The 24,164-nt window shown below is 43.0% G+C and overlaps 1 protein-coding gene across 1 annotated transcript in view; it reads right to left on the bottom strand.

Moving 5' to 3' along the window:
- FHIP1A (FHF complex subunit HOOK interacting protein 1A) overlaps window positions 1-24,164 on the bottom strand; it is a 484,437-nt gene that overhangs the window by 52,935 nt on the left and 407,338 nt on the right. Inside the window, exons 9-10 of the mRNA XM_069744063.1 lie at window positions 19,940-20,115; window positions 15,056-16,072 (exon numbers count right to left, since the gene is read on the bottom strand). Coding sequence (XP_069600164.1) covers window positions 15,056-16,072; window positions 19,940-20,115 — 1,193 coding nt within the window. The remainder of the gene's footprint in view (window positions 1-15,055; window positions 16,073-19,939; window positions 20,116-24,164) is intronic.

Below are 24,164 nucleotides of genomic sequence, written 5' to 3'. Positions count from 1 at the left end.
GAACTGAAACAATGTAGAAGGAAAAAATGAACATTTAACTTTTTTTTGCAAACATCTTAATTCAGAACCATTTTTTTTATTTTCACAAGTGTAAAAACAGAAATGTAACCATAAATTTTGTTATGCAATTTCTCCTGAATACTCCAATACCCCATATGTGGGGGTAAACCACTGTTAGGGCGCACCGCAGAACTTAGAAGTGAAGGAGCGCCGTTTTACTTTTTCAATGTTGAATTGGCTGGAATTGAGATTGGATGCCATGTCGCGTTTGGAGAGCCCCTGATGTGCCTAAACAGTGGAAACCCCCCACAAGTGACACCATTTTGGAAACTAGACCCCTTAAGGAACTTATCTAGATGTGTGGTGAGCACTTTGAACCCCCAAGTGCTTCACAGAAGTTTATAACGTAGAGCCGTGAAAATAAAAAAATCGCTTTTGTTTACACAAAAATGATCTTTTTGCCCACAAATTCTTATTTTGACAAGGGTAACAGGAGAAATTAGACCACAAAAGTTGTTGTGCGATTTCTCCTGAATACGTCGATACCCCATATGTGAGGGTAAACCACTGTTTGGGCGCACCGCAGAGCTTGGAAGTGAAGGAGCGCCGTTTTACTTTTTCAATGTAGAATTGGCTGGAATTGAGATTGGACGCCATGTCGCGTTTGGAGAGCCCCTGATGTGCCTAAACAGTGGAAACCCCCCACAAGTGACACCATTTTGGAAACTAGACCCCTTAAGGAACTTATCTAGATGTGTGGCGAGCACTTTGAACCCCCATGTGCTTCACAGAAGTTTATAACGTAGAGCCGTGAAAAAAAAAAAAAATCGCATTTTTTCTACAAAAATGATCTTTTTGCCCACAAATTTTTATTTTCACAAGGGTAACAGGAGAAATTAGACCACAAAAGTTGTTGTGCAATTTCTCCTGAGTACGCTGATACCCAATATGTGGGGGTAAACCACTGTTAGGGCGCACCGCAGAGCTTGGAAGAGAAGGAGTGCCGTTTTACTTTTTCAATGTAGAATTGGCTGGAATTGAGATCGGACGCCATGTCGCGTTTGGAGAGCCCCTGATGTGCCTAAACAGTAGAAATCCCCCACAAGTGACCCCATTATGGAAACTAGACCCCCCATGGAACTTATCTAGATGTGTGGTGAGAACCTTGAATGCCCAAGTGCTTCACAGAAGTTTATAATGCAGAGCCGTGAAAATAAAAAATATTTTTTTTTTCCACAAAAAAGATATTGTAGCCCCCAAGTTTTTATTTTTACAAGGGTAACAAGAGAAATTGGACCCCAAAAGTTGTTGTCCAATTTGTCTTGAGTATGCTGGTACCCCATATGTGGGGGTAAACCACTGTTTGGGTGCACGGCAGAGCTCGGAAGGAAGGAGCGCCGTTTTGGAATGCAGACTTTGATAGAATGGTCTGCGGGTATTATGTTGCATTTGCAGAGCCCCTGATGTACCTAACCAGTAGAAACCCTCCACAAGTGACCCCATTTTGGAAACTAGACCCCCCAAGGAACTTATCTAGATGTGTGGTGAGAACTTTGAATGCCCAAGTGCTTCACAGAAGTTTAGAATGCAGAGTCGTGAAAATAAAAAATATTTTTTTTTTCACAAAAAAGATTTTGTAGCCCCCAAGTTTTTATTTTCACAAGGGTAACAGGAGAAATTGGACTGCAATAGTTGTTGTCCAATTTATCCCGAGTACGCTGATGTGCCATATGTGGGGGTAAACCACTGTTTGGGCGCACGGCAGAGCTCGGAAGGGAAGGAGCGCCTTTTTGGAATGCAGACTTTGATAGAATGGTCTGTGGGCATTATGTTGCGATTGCAGAGCCCCTGATATACTTAAACTGTAGTAACCCCCCACAAGTGACCCCATTTTGGAAACTAGACCCCCCAAGGAACTTATCTAGATGTGTGGTGAGAACTTTGAATGCCCAAGTGCTTCACAGAAGTTTAGAATGCAGAGTCGTGAAAATAAACAATATTTTTTTTTTTCACAAAAAAGATTTTGTAGCCCCCAAGTTTTTATTTTCACAAGGGTAACAAGAGAAATTGGACCCCAGAAGTTGTTGTCCAATTTATCCCGAGTACGCTGATGCCCCATATGTGGGGGTAACCCACTGTTTGGGCGCACGGCAGAGCTCAGAAGGGAGGGAGCACCATTTGACTTTTTGAGCGCAAAATTGGCTGTCGTGTTTGGAGACCCCCTGATGTACCTAAACAGTGGAAACCCCCCAATTCTAGCTCCAACCCCTAACCCTAATCCCAACCTGATCCATAATCCTAATCACTAACCCTAACCATAATCACAACCCTTACCCCAAAACAACCCTAATGTCAACCCTAACCATAACCCTAATCAAAACCCTAAATCCAACACACCCCTAATCCTAATCTCAACCCTAACCTCAAACCTAACCCTAATCCCAATACACCCCTAATCACAACCCTAACCTTAACCCTAATCCCAAACCTAACCCTAATCCCAAGCGTAACCCTAATGCCAACCCTAACCCTAATACCAACCCTAATCCAAACCCTAAACCTAATCCCAGCTCTAACCCTAACTTTAGCCCCAACCCTAGCCCTAACTTTAGCCCCAACCCTAACCCTAAGGCTACTTTCACACTTGCATTGTTTGGCATTCCGTCGCAATCCGTCGTTTTGGACAAGAAACGGATCCTGCAAATGTGCCCGCAAGATGCGTTTTTTGCCCATAGTATTGCCGACGGATCGTGACGGATGGCCACACGTCGCGTCCGTCGTGCACTGGATCAGTTGTGTTTTGGCGGAGCGTCGGCACAAAAAAACGTTCAATGAAACGTTTTTTTGTACGTCGCATCCGCCATTTCTGACCGCGCATGCGTGGCCGTAACTCCGCCCCCTCCTCCCCAGGACATAGATTGGGCAGCGGATGCGTTGAAAAACTACAGCTGCTGCCCACGTTGTGCACAATTTTCACAACGTGCGTCGGTATGTCGGGCCGACGCATTGCGACGGCCCCGTACCGACGTAAGTGTGAAAGAAGCCTAACCCTAAATTTAGCCCCAACCCTAACCCTAAATTTAGCCCCAACCCTAACCCTAAATTTAGCCCCAACCCTAGCCCTAACCCTAGCCCTAACCCTATCCCTAGCCCTACCCCTAACCCTAACCTAACCCTACCCCTAACCTAACCCTACCCCTAACCCTAACCCTACCCCTAACCCTAACCTAACCCTACCCCTAACCTAACCCTACCCCTAACCTAACCCTAGCCCTAACCCTACCCCTACCCTAACCCTAACCCTACCCCTAACCCTACCCCTACCCCTAACCCTACCCCTAACCCTACCCCTAACCTAACCCTAGCCCTAACCCTAACCCTACCCCTACCCTACCCCTACCCCTAACCCTACCCCTAACCCTACCCTAACCCTAATTTTAGCCCTAACCGCTGTTCTCCTGCCGGCCGGCAGATGGAGACAGATGGCGGGCGCACTGGGCATGCGTCCGCCATGTTCTTCTGCCGGCGGCCAGGAGGAGCAGCAAGAGGATCCAGGGACCTAGGTGAGTATGCTAGGATCCCCGAATCCCCCTATTTCTCTGTCCTCTGATGTGCGATCACATCAGAGGACAGAGAATTACACTTTACTTTTTTTTTTTTTTTTGCGATCGCCGGTAAACGGTTAATTACCGGCGATCGCAAATGCGGGGAGGGTTAAAAACCCCCCGAATCATGTTCTCTGGGGTCTCGGCTACCCTCGGCAGCCGAGACCCCGGAGAAAATCGGCCTGTGGGGGGCGCTATACACTTTTTCCACAGCGCCGTTAATTAACGGCGCTGTGGTTTAAGTACCCTTAGCGGCCGCCGTTAAAAGGCGTATCGGCGGTCGCTAAGGGGTTAAAGAAGAAGTTACAGGTCTGTGAGAGCCAGAAATCTTGATTGTTTGTTTCTGACCAAATACTTATTTTCCACCATAATATGCAAAAAAAATGATAAAAAAACAGACAATGTGAGTTTCTGGAATTTTTTTTCTCAGTTTGTCTCCCATAGTTGAGGTCTACCTATGATGTAAATTACAGACGCCTCTCATCTAAATACTGACTAAATACTTTTTTGCCCCACTGTATTGGGCTTCATGTTAGTGGTAAATTTAGGTCAATAAATTCTGCGTTTATTTGTGATAAAAACATTTTTAAAATTTCACAATTTTCACATTTTGAATTTTTATTCTGTTAAACCAGAGAGTTATGTGACACAAAATAGTTAATAAATAACATTTCCCACATGTCTACTTTACATCAGCACAATTTTGGAAACAAATTTTTTTTTTGCTAGGAATTTAGAAGGGTTAAAATTTGACCAGCGATTTCTCATTTTTACAACGAAATTTACAAAACCATTTTTTTTAGGGACCACCTCTCATTTGAAGTCAGTTTGAGGGGTCTATATGGCTGAAAATACCCAAAAGTGACACCATTCTAAAAACTGCACCCCTCAAGGTGCACAAAACCACATTCAAGAAGTTTATTAACCGTTCAGATGCTTCACAGCAGCAGAAGCAACATGGAAGGAAAAAATGAACATTTAACTTTAGTCACAAAAATGATCTTTTAGCAACAATTTTTTTATTTTCCCAATGGTAAAAGGAGAAACTGAACCACGAAAGTTGTTGTCCAATTTGTCCTGAGTACGCTGATACCTCATATGTGGGGGTAAACCACTGTTTGGGCGCACGGCAGGGCTCGGAAGGGAAGGAGCGCCATTTGACTTTTTGAATGAAAAATTATCTCCATCGTTAGCGGACACCATGTCACGTTTGGAGAGCCCCTGTGTGCCTAAACATTGGCGCTCCCCCACAAGTGACCCCATTTTGGAAACTGGCCCCCCAAGGAACTTATCTAGATGCCTAGTAAGCACTTTAAACCCTCAGGTGCTTCACAAATTGATCCGTAAAAATGAAAAAGTACTTTTTTTCACAAAAAAATTTTTTTGCCTCAATCTTTTCATTTTCACATGGGCAATAGGATAAAATTGATCGTAAAATTTGTTGGCCAATTTCTCCCGAGTACGCCGATACCTCACATGTGAGGGTAAACCACTGTTTGGGCACACGGCAAGGCTCGGAAGGGAAGGAGCGCCATTTGACTTTTTGAATGGAAAATTAGCTCCAATTGTTAGTGGACACCATGTCGCGTTTGGAGAGCCCCTGTGTGCCTAAACATTGGAGCTCCCCCACAAGTGACCCCATTTTGGAAATAGACCCCCCAAGGAACTTATCTAGATGCATATTGAGCACTTTAAACCCCCAGGTGCTTCACAGAAGTTTATAACGCAGAGCCATGAAAATAAAAAATAATTTTTCTTTCCTCAAAAATTATTTTTTAGCCTGGAATTTCCTATTTTGCCAAGGGTAATAGGAGAAATTGGACCCCAAATGTTGTTGTCCAGTTTGTCCTGAGTACGCTGATACCCCATATGTGGGGGTAAACCACTGTTTTGGCGCACGGCAGGGCTCGGAAGGGAAGGCACGCCATTTGGCTTTTTAAATGGAAAATTAGCTCCAATCATTAGCGGACGCCATGTTGCGTTTGGAGAGCCCCTGTGTGCCTAAACATTGCAGATCCCCCACAAATGACCCCATTTTGGAAACTAGACCCCCAAAGGAACTAATCTAGATGTGTGGTGAGCACTTTGAACCCCCAAGTGCTTCACAGAAGTTTATAACGCAGAACCATGAAAAAAAAAAAATTCTTTTCTCAAAAATGATTTTTTAGCCCGCAATTTTTTATTTTCCCAAGGGTAACAGGAGAAATTTGACCCCAAAAGTTGTTGTCCAGTTTCTCCTGAGTACGCTGATACCCCATATGTGGGGGTAAACCACTGTTTGGGTTTGGAAGGGAAGTAGTGATGTTTTGAAATGCAGACTTTGATGGAATGCTCTGCGGGCGTCACGTTGCGTTTGCACAGCCCCTGATGTGGCTAAATAGTAGAAACCCCCCACAAGTGACCCCATTTTGGAAACTAGACCCCCAAAGGAACTTATCTAGATGTGTGGTGAGCACTTTGAACCCCCAAGTGCTTCACAGAAGTTTATAACGCAGAGCAGTGAAAATAATAAATACGTTTTCTTTCCTCAAAAAAAATTTTTTAGCCCAGAATTTTTTAATTTTCCCAAGGGTTTCAGGAGAAATTGGACCGCAAAAGTTGTTGTCCAGTTTCTCCTGAATACACTGATGTGCCATATTTGGGGGTAAACCACTGTTTGGGCACACGTCGGGGCTCAGAAGGGAAGTAGTGACTTTTGAAATGCAGACTTTGAAGGAATGGTCTGCGGGCGTCACGTTGCGTTTGCAGAACCCCTGGTGTGCCTAAACAGTAGAAACCCCCCACAAGTGACCCCATTTTGGAAACTAGACCCCCCAAGGAACTTACCTAGATATGTGGTGAGCACTTTGAACCCCCAAATGCTTCACAGACGTTTACAACGCAGAGCCGTGAAAATAAAAAATCATTTTTCTTTCCTCAAAAATGATGTTTTAGCAAGCAATTCTTTATTTTCACAAGGGTAACAGGAGAAATTGGACCCCAATAATTGTTGCGCAGTTTATCCTGAGTATGCTGGTACCCCATATGTGGGGGTAAACCACTGTTTGGCCACACGTCGGGGCTCGGAAGTGAGGGAGCACCATTTGACTTTTTGAATACAAGATTGGCTGGAATCAATGGTGGCGCCATGTTGCGTTTGGAGACCCCTGATGTGCCTAAACAGTGGAAACCCCTCAATTCTACCTCCAACACTAACCCCCCCACACCTTTAACCCTAATCCCAACTGTAGCCATAACCCTAACCACAACCCGAATTCCAACCCTAACCCTAAGGCTATATGCCCACGTTGCGGATTCGTGTGAGATTTTTCCGCACCATTTTTGAAAAATCCGCGGGTAAAAGGCACTGTGTTTTACCTGTGGATTTATCGTGGATTTCCAGTGTTTTTTGTGCGGATTTCACCTGCGGATTTCTATTGAGGAACAGGTGTAAAACGCTGCGGAATCCGCACAAAGAATTGACATGCTGCGGAAAATACAACGCAGCGTTTCCGCGCTGTATTTTCCGCACCATGGGCACAGCGGATTTGGTTTTCCATAGGTTTACTTGGTACTGTAAACATGATGGAAAACTGCTACGAATCCGCAGTGGCCAATCCGCTGCATACATGCTGCAGAAAAACTGCACGGAAACGCAGCGGTTTACATTCCGCAGCATGTCACTTCTTTGTGCGGATTCCGCAGCGGTTTTACAACTGCTCCAATAGAAAATCGCAGTTGTAAAACCGCAGTGAAATGCGCAAAAAACCTCGGTAAATCCGCAGCGGTTTAGCACTGCGGATTTATCAAATCCGCTGCGGAAAAATCCGCAGAGGACCAGAATACGTGTGCACATACCGAAACCCTAACCCTAGCCCTAACCCTAACCCTAACCCTAGCCCTAGCCCTAACCCTAACCCTAGCCCTAACCCTAGCCCTAACCCTAATCCCAACCTTAGTGGAAGAAAATTTTTTTTATTTATTTTATTATTGTCCCTACCTATGGGGGTGACAAAGGGGGGGGGGGGGTCATTTAGTATTTTTTTTATTTTGATCACTGTGAGGTTTTATCACAGTGATCAAAATGCACTTGAAACGAATCTGCCGGCCAGCAGATTCGGCAGGCGCACTGCGCATGCGCCCGCCATTTTGGAAGATGGTGGCGCCCAGGAAAGAAGACGGACGGACCCCGGGAGGCTCGGTAAGTATGATGGGGTGGGGGGGGCGCACGGGGGGGTGGATCGGAGCATGGGGGGTGGATCGCAGTGCGGGGGGGTGGATCGCAGTGCAGGGGGGTGCATCGGAGTGCAGGGGGGGTGGATCGGACTGCAGGGGGGTGGGATTGGAGCACGGGGGGTGGATTGGACTGCAGGGGGGGTGGATTGGAGCACGGGGGTGGGATTGGAGCACGGGGGAGCAGACAGGAGGACGGGGGAGCAGAGCACAGGACGGAGGGGAGCGGACCACAGATCGGAGGGCTGGGGGGCCGATCGGTGGGGTGGGGGGGGGCACATCAGTGTTTCCAGCCATGGCCGATGATATTGCAGCATCGGCCATGGCTGGATTGTAATATTTCACCAGTTTTTTAGGTGAAATATTACAAATCGCTCTGATTGGCAGTTTCACTTTCAACAGCCAATCAGAGCGATCGTAGCCACGGGGGGGTGAAGCCACCCCCCCTGGGCTAAAGTACAACTCCTCCTGTCAATGCAGGCCGGGTGAAATTGGAGTTAACCCTTTCACCCGGCCTGCAGGAGCCCAATCCGGCCATGACGCATATGCTGCGTCACAGGTCGGAATGGCACAGGTTTTCATGACGCATACGGTGCGTCAAAGGTCGGGAAGGGGTTAAAGGGAAAAGGCATTTCCAGCAGCCTCAGCCTATAATTGACACGAATCAAAAAGTTACTCCTGCAAACTGAACATCAGAGAATAAACCACAGCCAAAGCCCAAACTCAGGCTGAGCAACAGGAAGGTCTAAGACTTCACATCAGACTCTCCAGTGTGAACAGAGTCTGAAGCTGACATGACAGGAGCATCTTAAAAGTGGTGTGCACCTACGTTCGCGTTGCCACAAATCTTACTCCTGCTGAAGCTGAAAACACCAAACCTCACAACATTTTTTTGTAACCTCCGGTTGCACAAGAAGTTTGCAACTTTTCAAAGTGTTTACTCTAGATTTCCAGAGTAAACACTTTGATGAATCGAGGCCTTAAGGTACCGTCACACTAGACGATATCGCTAGCAATCCGTGACGTTGCAGCGTCCTCGCTAGCGATATCGTCCAGTGTGACAGGCAGCAGCGATCAGGCCCCTGCTGTGATATTGCTGGTCGGGGAAGAAAGTCCAGAACTTTATTTGGTCGCTGGACTCCCCGTAGACATCGCTGAATCGGCGTGTGTGACACCGATTCAGCGATGTCTTCGCTGGTAACCAGGGTAAACATCGGGTAACTAAGCGCAGGGCCGCGCTTAGTAACCCGATGTTTACCCTGGTTACCATCGTTAAAGTAAAAAAAACAACCGCTACATACTTACCTACCGCTGTCTGTCCTCGGCGCTCTGCTTCTCTGGTCTGGCTGTGAGCACAGCGGCCGGAAAGCAGAGCGGTGACGTCACCGCTCTGCTTTCCGGCTGCCCGGCGCTCACAGCCAGACCAGAGAAGCAGTGCGCCGAGGACAGACAGCGGTAGGTAAGTATGTAGCGTTTGTTTTTTTACTTTTTAGGATGGTAACCAGGGTAAACATCGGGTTACTAAGCGCGGCCCTGCGCTTAGTAACCCGATGTTTACCCTGGTTACCGGGGACCTCGGGATCGTTGGTCGCTGGAGAGCTGTCTGTGTGACAGCTCTCCAGCGACCAAACAGCGACGCTGCAGCGATCCGGATCGTTGTCGGTATCGCTGCAGCATCGCTTAGTGTGACGGTACCTTTAGTACCTGGATAGGTTGTGACACTATACGTATTTTCTCTGAAGCCCAGCAGTTAGCAAGAGTAAAACATACATGGCGTCTATAACAAAAGCAGACTCTGAATCATGATGCCTGTGGCTTGGAGAACATGAATCATATGATGATTTCCCTTTAAATTCAAGCTTAGTATTGACAGTGTCAGTGTTATACAATATGTGCTCTGACAATAGATATTCAAAAACTGTCTGTTGCGATAATCACTAGTCTATGTTGTGTGAGGGATTGGCTCTGAGGTAGACACTGGTTAAAATAGACGGTTTATTAAAAGTTCATAAATCATCCGGGTTTTTAAAAATAAGACCGCCTCTTCCAAGTAAACAAAAGGTATAAAAGAACAAAACGGAAAATACCCAGTCCATACACAGCACGGGCTCACCCGTTTAAACGTGAGTCTTTTTCTCTCGGACTCAAGTAGGGTCTGAGCAGCACACGCAGGGCCTCCTCACCTTGAAAACACCCAAAATGAGACAGCCCCAGCTGCCTTAAATCAGCCATTCCAAGAACTGGACTGGAGGTAAGTGAGCAGCGGACCTCCAACCCCCAGCTCTTTCAGCTGCTTGTAAAACCTGGACCCATAATCAGGGGCCAATTTACATACAGTACCTCTCAGCACAATATGTGCTGGAGCTTGCTTCTCTGGGACCTGCATCACCAAGGCTTAGCACCTTGGGGACACATACTTCCCATTCACAATCTGTCCAACTGTCACCTTGTATACCTCCCCTCTGCCCACAGCCGGAGGGCATGACACCTTCCGCCAACATACAATAGACCCTTGATATTGCGTCTGCATTTCCATGTTGTTTCCCAGGCCTATGCTTCACCTGAAAATTAAAATCTTGTAGTGCTAGGAACCACTTAGTTACTTGGGCATTGTTTCCCTTCTTCTCTCGCATCCACCTTAGTGGGGCATGGTCTAACACTAACCTGAACCTTCTACCTAACAGATAATACCTCAGAGTGTTCAATGCTCACCTGATGGCCAAATATTCTTTTTCCACTATGGAGTAGTTCTTCTCACCTGTGGACCATTTCCTATTGTGGTACATTACAGGATGTTCCTCTCCGCTAATCTCCTGGACCAAAACTACTCCCAGCCCGAAATCCTATGCACCCATCTGGACCAAAAACTCTTTGGAGAAATTGGGCGCCACCAAAACTGGCTATTTACAGAGGGCCAGTTTCAGTTTCCTGGAAGGCCGCCTCAACTTCCGGGAACGACGTATCCATAGCCGACTTCGTCACTTTCAGAAGATCCGATTTTTCAATGATCCCTAGATTCAGCATCCGCTTGACCTCTTTCAAGATCACTTCTCTGCGGGCCTCTGGAATCTTATACGGCTTTAAATTGATGTGAACATGAGGCTCTGTGAGAACCTCATGCTCTATAACCTGAATGAGGCCTGGTAACTCAGAAAACAGGTCTTTATTCCGCTGCAACAGCTCCAGACATTGCTGTTTTTGTGAGTGGAACAAGGTGTCCGCTACCTTAACATCTTCCACGCTGACTTCGGACTTGAGACGCTGAGTTTTCTATCCTGCCACGGTTTATTCAGGTTAACATGGTAAACCTAGAAGAACTTCCTTTTCCCCGGTTGGTGGATTTTATAGATGAATTCAACTTTTTTACCACCTCATAGGGTCCCTGCTACTTGGCCAGGAACTTGCTCTCCATCGTGGGCACATCAAAAATACTCAATTCCCTGGGTTGAACTTCCCCACTCTGCCGACCTATTATATACCCTGGACTGTGCTTCCTGCACCTTGAGGAGCTTCTCCTTCACAATGGGTATCATGTTGGCCATCCTCTCTTGCATCTGGGCGATATGTTCCACCACGCTTCTGTAGGGTGTGGTGTCAGCTTCCCAAGAATCTTTCACCACATCCAGGAGCCCACTAGATTGTAGGCCAAAAAGTAGTTTAAACAAGGAGAAGTCTGTTGAAGCTTGGGGAAATTCCCTAATGGAGAATAACAGATAGGGAAGCAGACAGTCACAGTCTTGGCCGTCCTTCTGCATTACTTTTCTCAACACAGCCTTGAAGGTTTTATTAAATCTCTCCATCTAACTGTCTGTCTGGGGATGGTACACTGAGGTTCTGATTTGCGAAATCTGCAGTGTCTTGCACAACTCCCTCATGACCTACGACATGAAGGCGGTTCCTTGATCCGTCAGTATCTCATTCGTCAGAAAGGTTTGAGAGAAGATATTGAGCAGCTCTTGACAGATACACTTTACAGAGGAATTTCTTAAGGATACCGCCTCTGGGTACTGGGTAGCATTATCCAGGGCCACCAATATATATTGATGTCCTCGTGCAGATTTCAACAGGGGCCCACTATATCCATCGTTATGTGTTCGAATAGAACCTTGATGATGAGAAACGCCACTAGAGAACTGTGGAAGGTGGCCACCTGGGAGGTTAGCTGGCATGTGGGGCAGGAAAGACAATAGCTCATAATTTCTCTGTAACACCCAGGCCAGCAAAGTCTCTGGAGGATGCACACCTGGGTCTTATCTGCCCCCGGTGACCACATAACACATGGGAATGAGCCATGTCTAACACTTTGCATCTATAGGGCCCTGGCACCAGTAACTGCTCTATTACCTCACCACTTGGCTTGGTTACTCTATAAAGCAGATCTCCTGCTACAGAAGCACCCCATTTAACACTGTCACACAATGCCCCTTTAAGATTTAGGTCCTTGAGTTGGGCAGTTCCAAAGTTTCCCTCAGATACCTCAAGCTCCATGGTGTTGATCTCTGGGGATGCTACAGCACCTACATGGCACACACGGGAAACTCGTCCGTTATGGCCTGTGGTGAGATTTCTTTAACCCCTTTGCGCCGCTGCCCTTTTGGTTTTTGCATTTCTGATTTTCGCTCCCCTTCTTCCCACAGCCATTACCTTTTTTATTTTTATTTATTTGTTTTTTGCAGGACGAGTTTAACTTTTGAACGACTTCATTGGTTTTACCATATAGTGTACTCAAAAACGTGAAAAAACTCCAAGTGTGATGAAATTGCAAGAAAAAGTGCAATTCTACAATTGTTTTTTAGATTTGTTTTTACAATGTTCACCAAATGCTAAAACTAACCTGCCACTATGATTCTCCAGGTCATTACGAGTTTATAGACACCAAACACGTCTAGGTTTGTTTTTTATTTACGTAAGTGGTGAAAAAAAATCCAAATTTTGTCATTTTCCGAGACCCGTAGCGTCTCCACTTTTTGTGATCTCGGGTTGGGTGAGGGCGTATTTTTTGCGTACTGAGCTGACGTTTTTAATGACACCATTTTGGTGCCGACAAGGTCTTTCGATTGCCCGCTATTGCATTTTAATTGAATGTTGCGGCGACCAAAAAAACGTAATTCTGGCATTTTGAATTTATTTCTCGTTATGCTGTTTAGCATTAGAAATAAATTAGGGTTAATTCTTTATTTATATTGATAGATCGGGCGATTCTGAACTCAGCAATACCAAATATGTGCATGTTTGATTCTTTTTTATTGTTTTATTTTGAATCTGGCAAAAGGGGGGTGATTTGAACTTTTATATTTTTTTATTTTATTAATATTTTTAAAAACTTTTTTTTAAAACTTTTGGCATGCTTCAATAGTCTCCATGGGAGACTAGAAGATGCCATAATCTGATCGGCTCTGCTACATACAGGCGATGATCAGATCACCTGTATGATTTGCTAACTTGCTATGAGCGCCGACCACCAGGCAGCGCTCATAGCAATCCAGCATTGACAACCATAGAGGTCACTTATTGGCGGATTTCCGGCGCCATTGCAGAAAGCGTGCACTAAAAGTCACTGTCAGAGTTTGATAGTGTCATTTAACTAGTTAACAGCCGCGGGAGGATCGCGATTTCTCCAGCGGCTGTTCAGGGCACATGTCAGCTGTTCAAAACAGCTGACATGTGCCAGTAAGATGTGGGCTCAGCGCTGGAGCCCACATCAAAGGGGGGAGACATGACATGCGCAGTACTAGAATGGCGCATATTCTGAAGGGGTGAAGGGTGATCTGGCTGTCATCCGAACAGCCAGGCGTCCCAGCTTTTCCCCCACATGCCGGAGAACAATGCAAAGACCTGACTGATTATTATGGGGTGAAACAACTCCTTGACAACCCCCACTTCCTGAGATGCGTGCCACAGTCAGTGCTTATATCCACCCGGGCCACAGAATAGACACTTGACACACACCTCCAGTTCACAACCTGTCCAACTGCCACATTACAGTTGCTACATAAACAAGCCACATTGTATAGGCAAAAATACTAAATGTAGCTGATTGCAGAACTCATCATGTTAATACATTTTATCATGTTGATACTATTTTTTCTGCTGATAAATGATCACTTTTTCTATGTAAGTTCAAAAATATACAGGTATTCAAATTTGTACCCCTTCAGAAGAAAAATTACTGTCTCTGTAGTGTCACTAATACCTGTGAAAGTACTATTTATCAGTGAGAAAATGCAGATAGATATCTTTGGTTTGGCTAATATCTTTAGTCATGATTCAAGGTACTAAAGGGGTCTTCCTCAAGTTTTCATTTGAGCAGCTGAGAACTCTGCAGTTTCCTCATTTCTTGGTTTCTGGCAGGGCAGGCACTCCTCCTTGAATGACAGTTCTAGTGAGTAGCAAAACTGTAGTATTAGTAGCTCATCATAACTTCTGCTGTAACACATTCAACGATCAGTGGTTTGTTCTGAAGAGTACACTGCAATCAATGGATATCCATATAGGGATAACAGGGCATTTGAACAAGCACACAGCTCTGGGAGAGTGGATGCCTGGGGATTGTGATTCTATAGGATTGATAAGAACAGCTTGAGAGGGAAGGAAGTGGAGGGAGGTGAGCAGCTTACCGTTGTAAAGGAAATCAATCTGTGAAGACAATTGACCTGTATGTTATGAGTTAACTCCTCCCCTGTATGTAACTACTGTCCACGCTCGGCCAGACACTTTGGTCAAGCACCGTGGAAACCAGATTTACAGTATGAAAGTCAATTAAACACTTATTGTCTTGCTATCTAATTAAAGATATTTAATAATACAAATTTTGTTTTAAATGGATCAGATATTGTCTGATTGGAGGCATTCGGGAAATAGTTCTGTTCTTTCTGAGGTATAGCTAATGTGCATACATATCTCCCATGGAGCATTACCTGTAAGACTCTGTGCCTGGACTTGATTTCTTCAATGAGAGTCAGCACCTCCAAAGTTGGTACAAAGACATATATTCATCATCTATCAAACTATTCCCCTGTTCTGTACTGGTGTAGATCAAAAACAATGTGACATCTGCCAATAGATTTTTTTTTGCTAATATTCTTGGCCATTTTAAAACACTCTTTTATGAGTCACTTTTGCTTTTACATGCTTCAAACAAGTCTGCTTTATTTCATACAGCATTACCTGAAAAACTCACAAAGCTAGAATGAACAGTCAGTCTCACCATTGAAATGTTTTGAGATTAACCTTCATACCTGTAAATGGAGCAGCTTGGGCGCTAGATGAGTATTTGGAGTAGGCCGTAATGTCCTTTTGCCCAAAGGGTGATGGTATGCTTTCTACCGATGGTGTGCTCAGAGAATACTTCTCAAACTCATCATCTTCAAGAACAGAAACACTTTCAGGAGCTGGAGAACTGGGTATGTTTTCCACTGTAGTGTTCAATCCATTTATAATTTCATCACAGCGAGCTATGAATTCTTCACTGTCTGGACTCATTGGTTTTTTAATAATATCAGAGTCTTCTTCACAAGAGAAATCAAGCTTCAGCTTTGGAGCATCCCTATGGTTTTGTGTAGGTTGTATTTTCAATGTATTTTCACTGAGGCTTAAGTTTTTCTTATTATTATTTTCTGTATTTCTAGCTTCCTGTCCCTGAAAATCCTCATTTTTATTATGCATATCCGTTGCTGTTTTTTTTCCCAAAATATCTTCATTTTTCTCCACTTGTGTTTCGACAGAATCTTTTTCAGCACATAACATATAAACCATTGCATCATTATCAAAGTCATCTTCCTCATTGTATGTTCCTTTAATGATCATTATTGCATTCTTTTTCATCTCTTGAATGTGTTTTGGTGGTTCTGGAGGTATCATGGTGTCCTGAGGTGGTTGTGGTGAACACGTTCCGGAGTCTGGAGATATTCCAGTGTCATAACTGTCATCCCATTCAAGGTCGTCTTGTGGCTTTCCTCCAAGAGACGGAATCTCAGAAGAGAAGGAACCTAATTGTTTTCTTCCACCTCTGAAGGTAGGAAAGTCTCCTCTTCTAAAACTGTTTTCCAATAGAGCTTGAAAAGAAGTCTCTGGGTCTGGTTTTTCTCCATCGTATGGGGCTGACCAAACTCTACAGTCATCTGCGCATTCAAGGATATTTTCTTCTGCTTCACAAAGGTACTTAAGATAGTTTGCATCAACACTTTTCATATATTCCTCGGGAAACATGGATTCAGCTTCACATGAATTTGATGATAAATTAGCTTCACTATCATCTGAAAAATACAATACACAAGGCTTTGTCAAGTCAACTATTATTTATAACATTCAACTGCCTTATTTTTTCTTTTACTTTTACACCTTTTTAACCCTTCATTTCTTATCCTTTCACTGCTCCAATACAAGCACCACTTCCTTCTTATTTTTTCACTCTCCAAATATTGATTCCACTATCTTCCATTTTCTCCTGTCCATGGATTTATTTCACAGTCCTATTTTCTTTTTAGTTAGTGTCCTTTCACACACAGAATTTTGCCGTTTTTAAGGTGTCTTATAATGCCGGTGGGCTAGGCTAAAACTTTACAGCCAGATGTTAGGATGACCCAATAACAAGCAGTGTTCAAAGCTTTTCTCTAATCAGATTGCTAATTGAAGGGACAAATATTTGTATTAAATTAAGCAAGGAGAAGGTTCAAGCATAAAGAAGTGATATGTATTTCTGCAGTTCTGAAGTATCCATAGCTTTTTCAGCCTGCTCCAGTACGCACACATTTTAAAGTCACATATCAGCATCATGCAACTTTTCCAGCTCATAACCCATATGGTGAAGGAATTGTACTTCCTGTCACCGTGAACATCTTCCTCTAAGGTAAATGCTCTCCTGACATCCAGCTGATTGTTAACGGGAAAGTTATTATTGCAATTGTTCAGAATCCTGATCCTCTTAACCCTAGGAAAGTTACACTGGAGGGCACACACACTGCCGAGATAGCAAACAGGGCAGGAGTTTAATCTGTGCCATTGAAAGGAATCATTTTAGGTCAAATTAGTTAGACTTTGTGTTTTGTTAAAAAATATATAAGAAAAAAAGATTTTGTTAGCTTTTGAAAATACATATCTAGAGGATACATTGGGTGACGCATTATTGAAATGATACTCATATTTGGTGTGAGGCTTGCCTTTGCTTTATACAAAGAATTGACAGGCTATTAAATCTTTTAGGAAAAGCAACTTTAGGGAACTGTTATTCATTTTACTCTACTAGGCATAAACATATGAAAAAAGATCTTAACAAAAAATAGATATTTTAAGAGAACAGAGGGCTGTTCAGGGAATGAAAAACTGATTATCAATGTGTGATGAACTGAGATGAGCAAATGTTTTGAAATTTGAATTTGCCAGCTTCACCAAATTTTAGAAAAAATTGATTTGTGGCAAATTTGCTGCAAATTTCAATACTGCAAAGGCTATGATTGCCTGTAAAGGATCTATAAAATACCCTGAGGTCTCTTAGCAATGTACTGAACCCATTTTGAGTTCTTTAACACAAACTCAAAATAAGGACAGAGGGGTTTTAAACTGCCCTAATTGTTTGAAGTTTGCCAAGAATTAAAAAAAATTGTTTAATTAAGATGCTGCACTATAGCACAAATCAATCAATCCATGGTCACACGGACACTGACTCTCACCTGAGTCTTTGTTATATTATTCACAAAGTGAGTTTACATCATCTAATTTCATTATTTTTCAGTGCTGTAGTTGTACACCACAATCAGATCTAAGCCTTTCTATCACTATTTGTAAGGGCTTGTGCACACGACCATAAAAATTGGATGAATGCTATCTTTTGTTTTGACAGATAGCCCTTGTCCCCATGTTATTCTGTGTGGCTGTGAACAAATCTGATTTTCTCCAAGTAAAGGTACCGTCACATTAAGCGACGCTGCAGCGATTTAGACAACGATCCCGATCGCTGCAGCGTCGCTGTGTGGTCGCTGGAGAGCTGTCACACAGACAGCTCTCCAGCGACCAACGATGCCGAAGTCCCCTGGTAACCAGGGTAAACATCGGGTTACTAAGCGCAGGGCCGCGCTTAGTAACCCGATGTTTACCCTGGTTACCAGTGTAAATGTAAAAAAAAACAAACACTACATACTTACATTCCGGAGTCTGTCCTCTCTGGCGCTCTGCTTCCTGCACTGTCAGCGCCTGCCGGAAAGCAGAGCACAGCGGTGACGTCACCGCTGTGCTTTCCGGCCGCTGCGCTTACACAGTGCAGAGAAGCACAGCGCCGGAGAGGACAGACACCAGAATGTAAGTATGTAGTGTTTTTTTTTTTTTTACATTTACACTGGTAACCAGGGTAAACATCGGGTTACTAAGCGCGGCCCTGTGCTTAGTAACCCGATGTTTACGCTGGTTACCAGTGAAGACATCGCTGAATCGGCATCACACACGCCGATTCAGCGATGTCTGCGGGAGATCCAGCGACAAAATAAAGTTCTGGACTTTCTGCGCTGACCAACGATGGCACAGCAGGATCCAGATCGCTGCTGCCTGTCAAACTGAACGATATCGCTAGCCAGGACGCTGCAACGTCACGGATCGCTAGCGATATCGTTCAGTGTGACGGTACCTTTAGTCAGAGGAAAAATTGCAGCATGCCCGAGTTGCATCCAATTGTTGATTGCACTTGGCCACTTATGTCCATGGGTGCGATTTTCACAGACTGAAAAAATGGAAAAGATGGAGATGTTTTTTCTATTCTACATATCGAAGAAAATTCCAATCAGAGTTGGATCAGAGTTTGATTAGCATAATAGGACCGATTTTCTCAGATGAGAGAAAAACAGCTATGTGATCCTAGCCTAATGATGAGCTGTGCCATCTGACCTTCCATATTACGGTTGTAAAATTCAAAAATTGATGCTGTTTCCCCTGCCCTCAACTTTTCTGCTTGCTGCCATAGCCCCACCTTGGTTTGACTGCGCTAAATCATGTAATGTTCTAGATGCATGCAGAGTGTTATGGGGCAACCCACATGGTCGCACCTTACGTCATTAGCTCACTCTATGGCTGCACAAGTTGTTTGAATCTGGCGGTGAATTTCAGGAAATTCAACTAGAAGATAAATCGCAACAGACCAATCTGCCCATCTCTAGTAATGAGCAAAACCATCTTCGAAGCAGAAAACATTTCCCATAATATCAATTCCCCTCTAATATCATCATGGGGGCGCTACATTTAGCCCAGAACACTCTCAAGCAACTAAACTACACAAATGAACCAATAAGAGAGCATAATATTCTGAATAAAATCCAATAAGTTTATTGTATAACTACAGATAGGTCATAACAAACACAAACAAGATCAATCACATATGGACAAGGTGAAAAGCCTGACTTCACAAGTGTAACACCCTGGACCAGCGTATGTAAGTGAATGGGAAGGAATATTAGCATATAAGGCTCAAAAAAACTAGATATTACTATCACACTCAATAACACTACTGCCAAATAGATTATTTTAAATGTAGTAACATGCAAATCTTTTAAAGTGCCCAGTGCAAAAGTGCTAATAATACAGAGGCATCCAGCCTATCATAGACTGAGTAATTGAGTGTAAGACCTAACGGCAGCCCCATCCTGCATCGCTCAGGTCTCAGCAGTGAAGATCTATTTCTGACCTTCTTTGTTAGGTCTTACACTCAATTACTCAGTCTATGATAGGCTGGATGCCTCTGTACTATTAGCACTTTTGCACTTGGCACTTTAAAAGATTTGCATGTTACTACATTTAAAATAATCTATGTGGCAGTAGTGTTATTGAGTGTGATAGTAATATCTAGTTTTTTTGAGCCTTATATGCTAATATTCCTTCCCATTCACTTACATACGCTGGTCCAGGGTGTTACACTTGTGAAGTCAGGCTTTTCACCTTGTCCATATGTGATTGATCTTGTTTGTGTTTGTTATGACCTATCTGTAGTTATACAATAAACTTATTGGATTTTATTCTGAATATTATGCTCTCTTATCGGTTCATTTGTGTAGTTTCATCTCTAGTAATGAGTAGAAGTTAGAGCTCCATGACCTACTAGCAGAATGAAGGGACTATAACACTCTCTATATCAGAGTTTTTACCTTTTTGATTGAATTTCAACAACATTTTGTGATTTTTCTCCAAATCTTTTCCATTATTTGTAGTGTTAGAACAGCAATCAGGAGTTAAGGCCAAAAATTTAGCAGCTGAATAGCAGTCCCGTTCTTTTACTGCACTGCGTTGGCTAAGCATCATATAATTACATGGCAAGAGATACCTGAAAAATCAAGAACATGTTATCAATGCTAACCATATATATGAAAATATATCTTTGTACCATGTCAGCCTTCAGATAGAAGAAATAATAAAAATTGATAATCCTCAGTGGTTGATACTTTTTAATGGCTTCCTGAAAAGGTGATGGCAAATAGAAAGCTTTCCAGAGTACTTCATCTGACATGATTTAACACAAAATATCAGAGGTGCCTTTTGTTCCATGAAGATGCAATACCTTCTGGTATCCTCAATTTTGTTATAAGAAAAATATATCTGTGTATAGAGTTGGATAGAAAGTAGAAAGAAAACAAAAATTGAGAGCCTATGATACTGTGTTAAACCATACTTGATGAAGAGTCTCGGTATTTGTCATTATGCTTTCAGCTAGCCATTTAGAGGTATTTGTTACTGAAGATTCTCAGTTTTTATTATCTTTTCTACATAAATCGCTACATTTAATATTAGACTAATTTATAATTTTTTTTTAGAATAAATGAATATACAGTAGTATTCAATACAACAGTCATTTTGGGCAGATATTCTTGTTCACAACAAATCCTATTATGTCTTCAGGACAGAAAGATTCTCTTCATATGTCACTTGTACAAAAACAGCACGGCTGGCTGATGAGGACACTGTATGAGAAATCAAAAAGCCGTCATCTGGACTCACAAAACTAGCAGAAATATATAAATATAAAATATATATATATACAAATATACTATAAATTATAAAAGCCACAAAACAAAAATGAGTCTGATAAAAATAAGCCTTTATTATAACAATATGGCAACAGTGGCACAACAGTGCATGTACTGTACTTGGGAAATATATACGCGGGTGGACAGGATAAAATACGATATAGACAAAAAAATATAAATAAACAATCCCACAATCTTATTGCAAGGACATATATAAAATGGTGTGCATAAAAAGGAGTAATATAGCTAGTCAGTAGGAAAAGTGCAAAATGTTAAATTGAGAATAAATAAAGTGTATATGCGTGTACACATTAACAATGTGCAAAAAGGTGCCAAGCGATATGTGCAAAACTACACAAAAAAAACATAAGGGAGGAACAACTCCACAGTGCACAATGTGTCCTCTCATACACCGCAATATTGCATATGCACACCAATGATTTCTTAAAGCTGTATGGAAATTTCACAATTAAGACATATATATACCTGTCGGTCCTGCGTGCCCAAGTACAGAGCACCCCGACGCGTGTTTCGGTGATTCCTTCGTCTGTCCCTGCTTTTTCCACCGCTGCATCTTCTTCCTGTATTAAGCGGTCACAGTTACCATTCATTACAGTCATGAATATGCGGCTCCACCTCTATGGGAGGTGGAGCCGCATATTCATGACTGTAATGAGCGGTACGATGTGACCGCTCAGTACAGGAAGAATCTGCAGCGCTGGAAGAAGCAGGGACTGCAGGGACCGCGCCGGGAGTAGGTAAGTATACGGGGAGGGGAGCGCTGCGCGATATTTACTGCTCCTCGTTCCGGTGCGGCTCCGTCTCCAGCGTCCTCTGGCTGTGACGCTCAGGTCAGAGGGCGCGATGACATAGTCAGTGCGCGCCCTCTGCTGAGCGTCAGTGCTGGAGACGGAGCCGCATGAGGAGCAGGTAAATATTGAAAGCGCCGGTGTCCTGAGCGTATGTGATTTTTTTTTTTTTTTTTGCAGCAGCATCTATGGGGCCATAATGAACAGTGCAGAGCATTATATATGGGGCACAGCTTTATATGGAGCATCTATGGGGCCATAATGAACGATGCAGAGCATTATATGGGACACAGCTTTATATGGATCATCTATGGGGCCATAATGAATGGTGCAGAGCATTCTATATGGGGCACAGCTTTATATGGAGCATCTATGGGGCAATAATCAACATTATGGAGCATTCTATATGGCACAGCTTTATATGGAGCATCTATGGGGCCATAATGAACGGTGCAGAGCATTCTATATGGGGCACAGCTTCATATGGAGCATCTATGGGGCCATAATGAACGGTGCAGAGCATTATATATTGCACATCTTTATATGGAGCATCTATGGGGCCATAATGAACGGTGCAGAGCATTATATATGGGGCACAGCTTTATATGGAGCATCTATGGGGCAATAATCAACATTATGGAGCATTCTATATGGCACAGCTTTATATGGAGCATCTATGGGGCCATAATGAACGGTGCAGAGCATTCTATATGGGGCACAGCTTCATATGGAGCATCTATGGGGCCATAATGAACGGTGCAGAGCATTATATATTGCACATCTTTATATGGAGCATCTATGGGGCCATAATGAACGGTGCAGAGCATTATATATGGCATAGCTTTATGTGGAGCATCTATGGGGCCATAATGAAAGGTGCAGAGCATTCTATATGGGGCAGCTTTATATGGAGCATCTATGGGGCAATAATGAACGGTGCAGAGCATTTTATATGGCACAGCTTTATATGGAGCATCTATGGGGCAATAATGAACGGTATGGAGCATCTATTTTTATTTTTGAAATTCACCGGTAGTTGCTGCATTTCCTACCCAAGGCTTATGCTCGAGTCAATACGTTGTCCCAGTTTTTTGTGGCAAAATTAGGGGGGTCAGATTATACTCTGGTCGGCTTATACTCAAGTATATACGGTAGTTTGATCTCATTCAATTTCCAGGAAAAGCTCTCTGATGTTCAGGAGCATGTAGAGGCTTTAGAAGGTTAATGCCGCTCTATACATCGCCTAAACCTCAAGGTCATGCCTCATATCTTTGCTCCTGCCCTTACAAGGGCAGTACCCAAGTGTGGGACAGACACTAATGTTATACAGTACCCCAATTAACCTACTGACGCATTTCTTACTCTCTTTCACAAAACTTTACAGCTAGGTCAATGCAGTCAGGCAGGTAACATTCTCTTGGAATTTGCCAAACCTAGACTTATCCATTACACTGCCAGATTGAGAAATGTGATTCATCATTCCACAGAACATGTTTCCATTGTTTCAGTGTCCAGTGGTAGCTTGCTTTACACTATTCCATCCAGCTCTTTGTATTGTGCTTGGTGATGTAAGGCTTGAATGCAATTACTTGGCCATGTAAACCCGTGCCATGATGCTCAATTTTGGCTGTCAAATCCAATTGGAGTAATATATTAAAATGTAACTTTTAATATTTATATTAAAAACATAACAATTAAGCGCAAAAAAAGGATAAAAGTTTATATAGACCCTTACATGGACAGGTAAATATGTAATCAGCGACACAGCAACTAGATTATTGCTGGTTATCTGTTAAACTATCTGGTTTTACAAGGATTATCTATTAAAAGTTTCCCTAATAACACCATTGAATATGTATATTCATATATACTGGGGCTATTTTATTAATCCACCAACAATGATTCATTTATCATCTCTATCAAATGATGTATAAGGGACTGAATAATAGCTAGCAAACTTCAAACTCAATGTGGGGGTCGCTGAACCGTAGAAACAATATTATTATTGATAAAGACTAGTATTTGGATGGAGACAACAAATCATATACAGTGGCAACCCTAGTCGAAATTACTGTAATTGTGAACAGTTAAGTAAGATGAATAAATTATCTCTAAAAAGGTTGAAGTTAAAGATGACACATTACCTTTGTATTTTAGGCAAAAAAAATGTAATTTTTTACATTTTAACAATTACAAAAAAGAAAATGGGCTGATGCAAAAGTTTATGCACCCTTGTGTGCTCAGATAACTTTGGCCTAGGTTTTAGACCTTAATTATCCTTTTAGAGTTATGTATTGTTCACAATCATCGCTAGGAAATGCCAAATGATTCAAATTTCCCAGCTTTATAAAAACCCAACCTCCGCTAACATTGTGCCAAAAAAACAGCAGCCATGGGTTCTTCTAAAGGCCCCTTCACATTAAGCGACGCTGCAGCGATACCGACAACGATCCGTATCGCTGCAACGTCGCTGTTTGGTCGCTGGAGAGCTGTCACACAGACCGCTCTCCAGCGACCAACAATGCTGGTAACCAGGGTAA

The sequence above is a fragment of the Ranitomeya imitator genome, chromosome 1, assembly GCF_032444005.1.
Source record: "Ranitomeya imitator isolate aRanImi1 chromosome 1, aRanImi1.pri, whole genome shotgun sequence".
In the NCBI taxonomy this organism is placed as follows: domain Eukaryota; kingdom Metazoa; phylum Chordata; class Amphibia; order Anura; family Dendrobatidae; genus Ranitomeya; species Ranitomeya imitator.
This window is presented reverse-complemented; position numbering and strand designations above follow the sequence as displayed.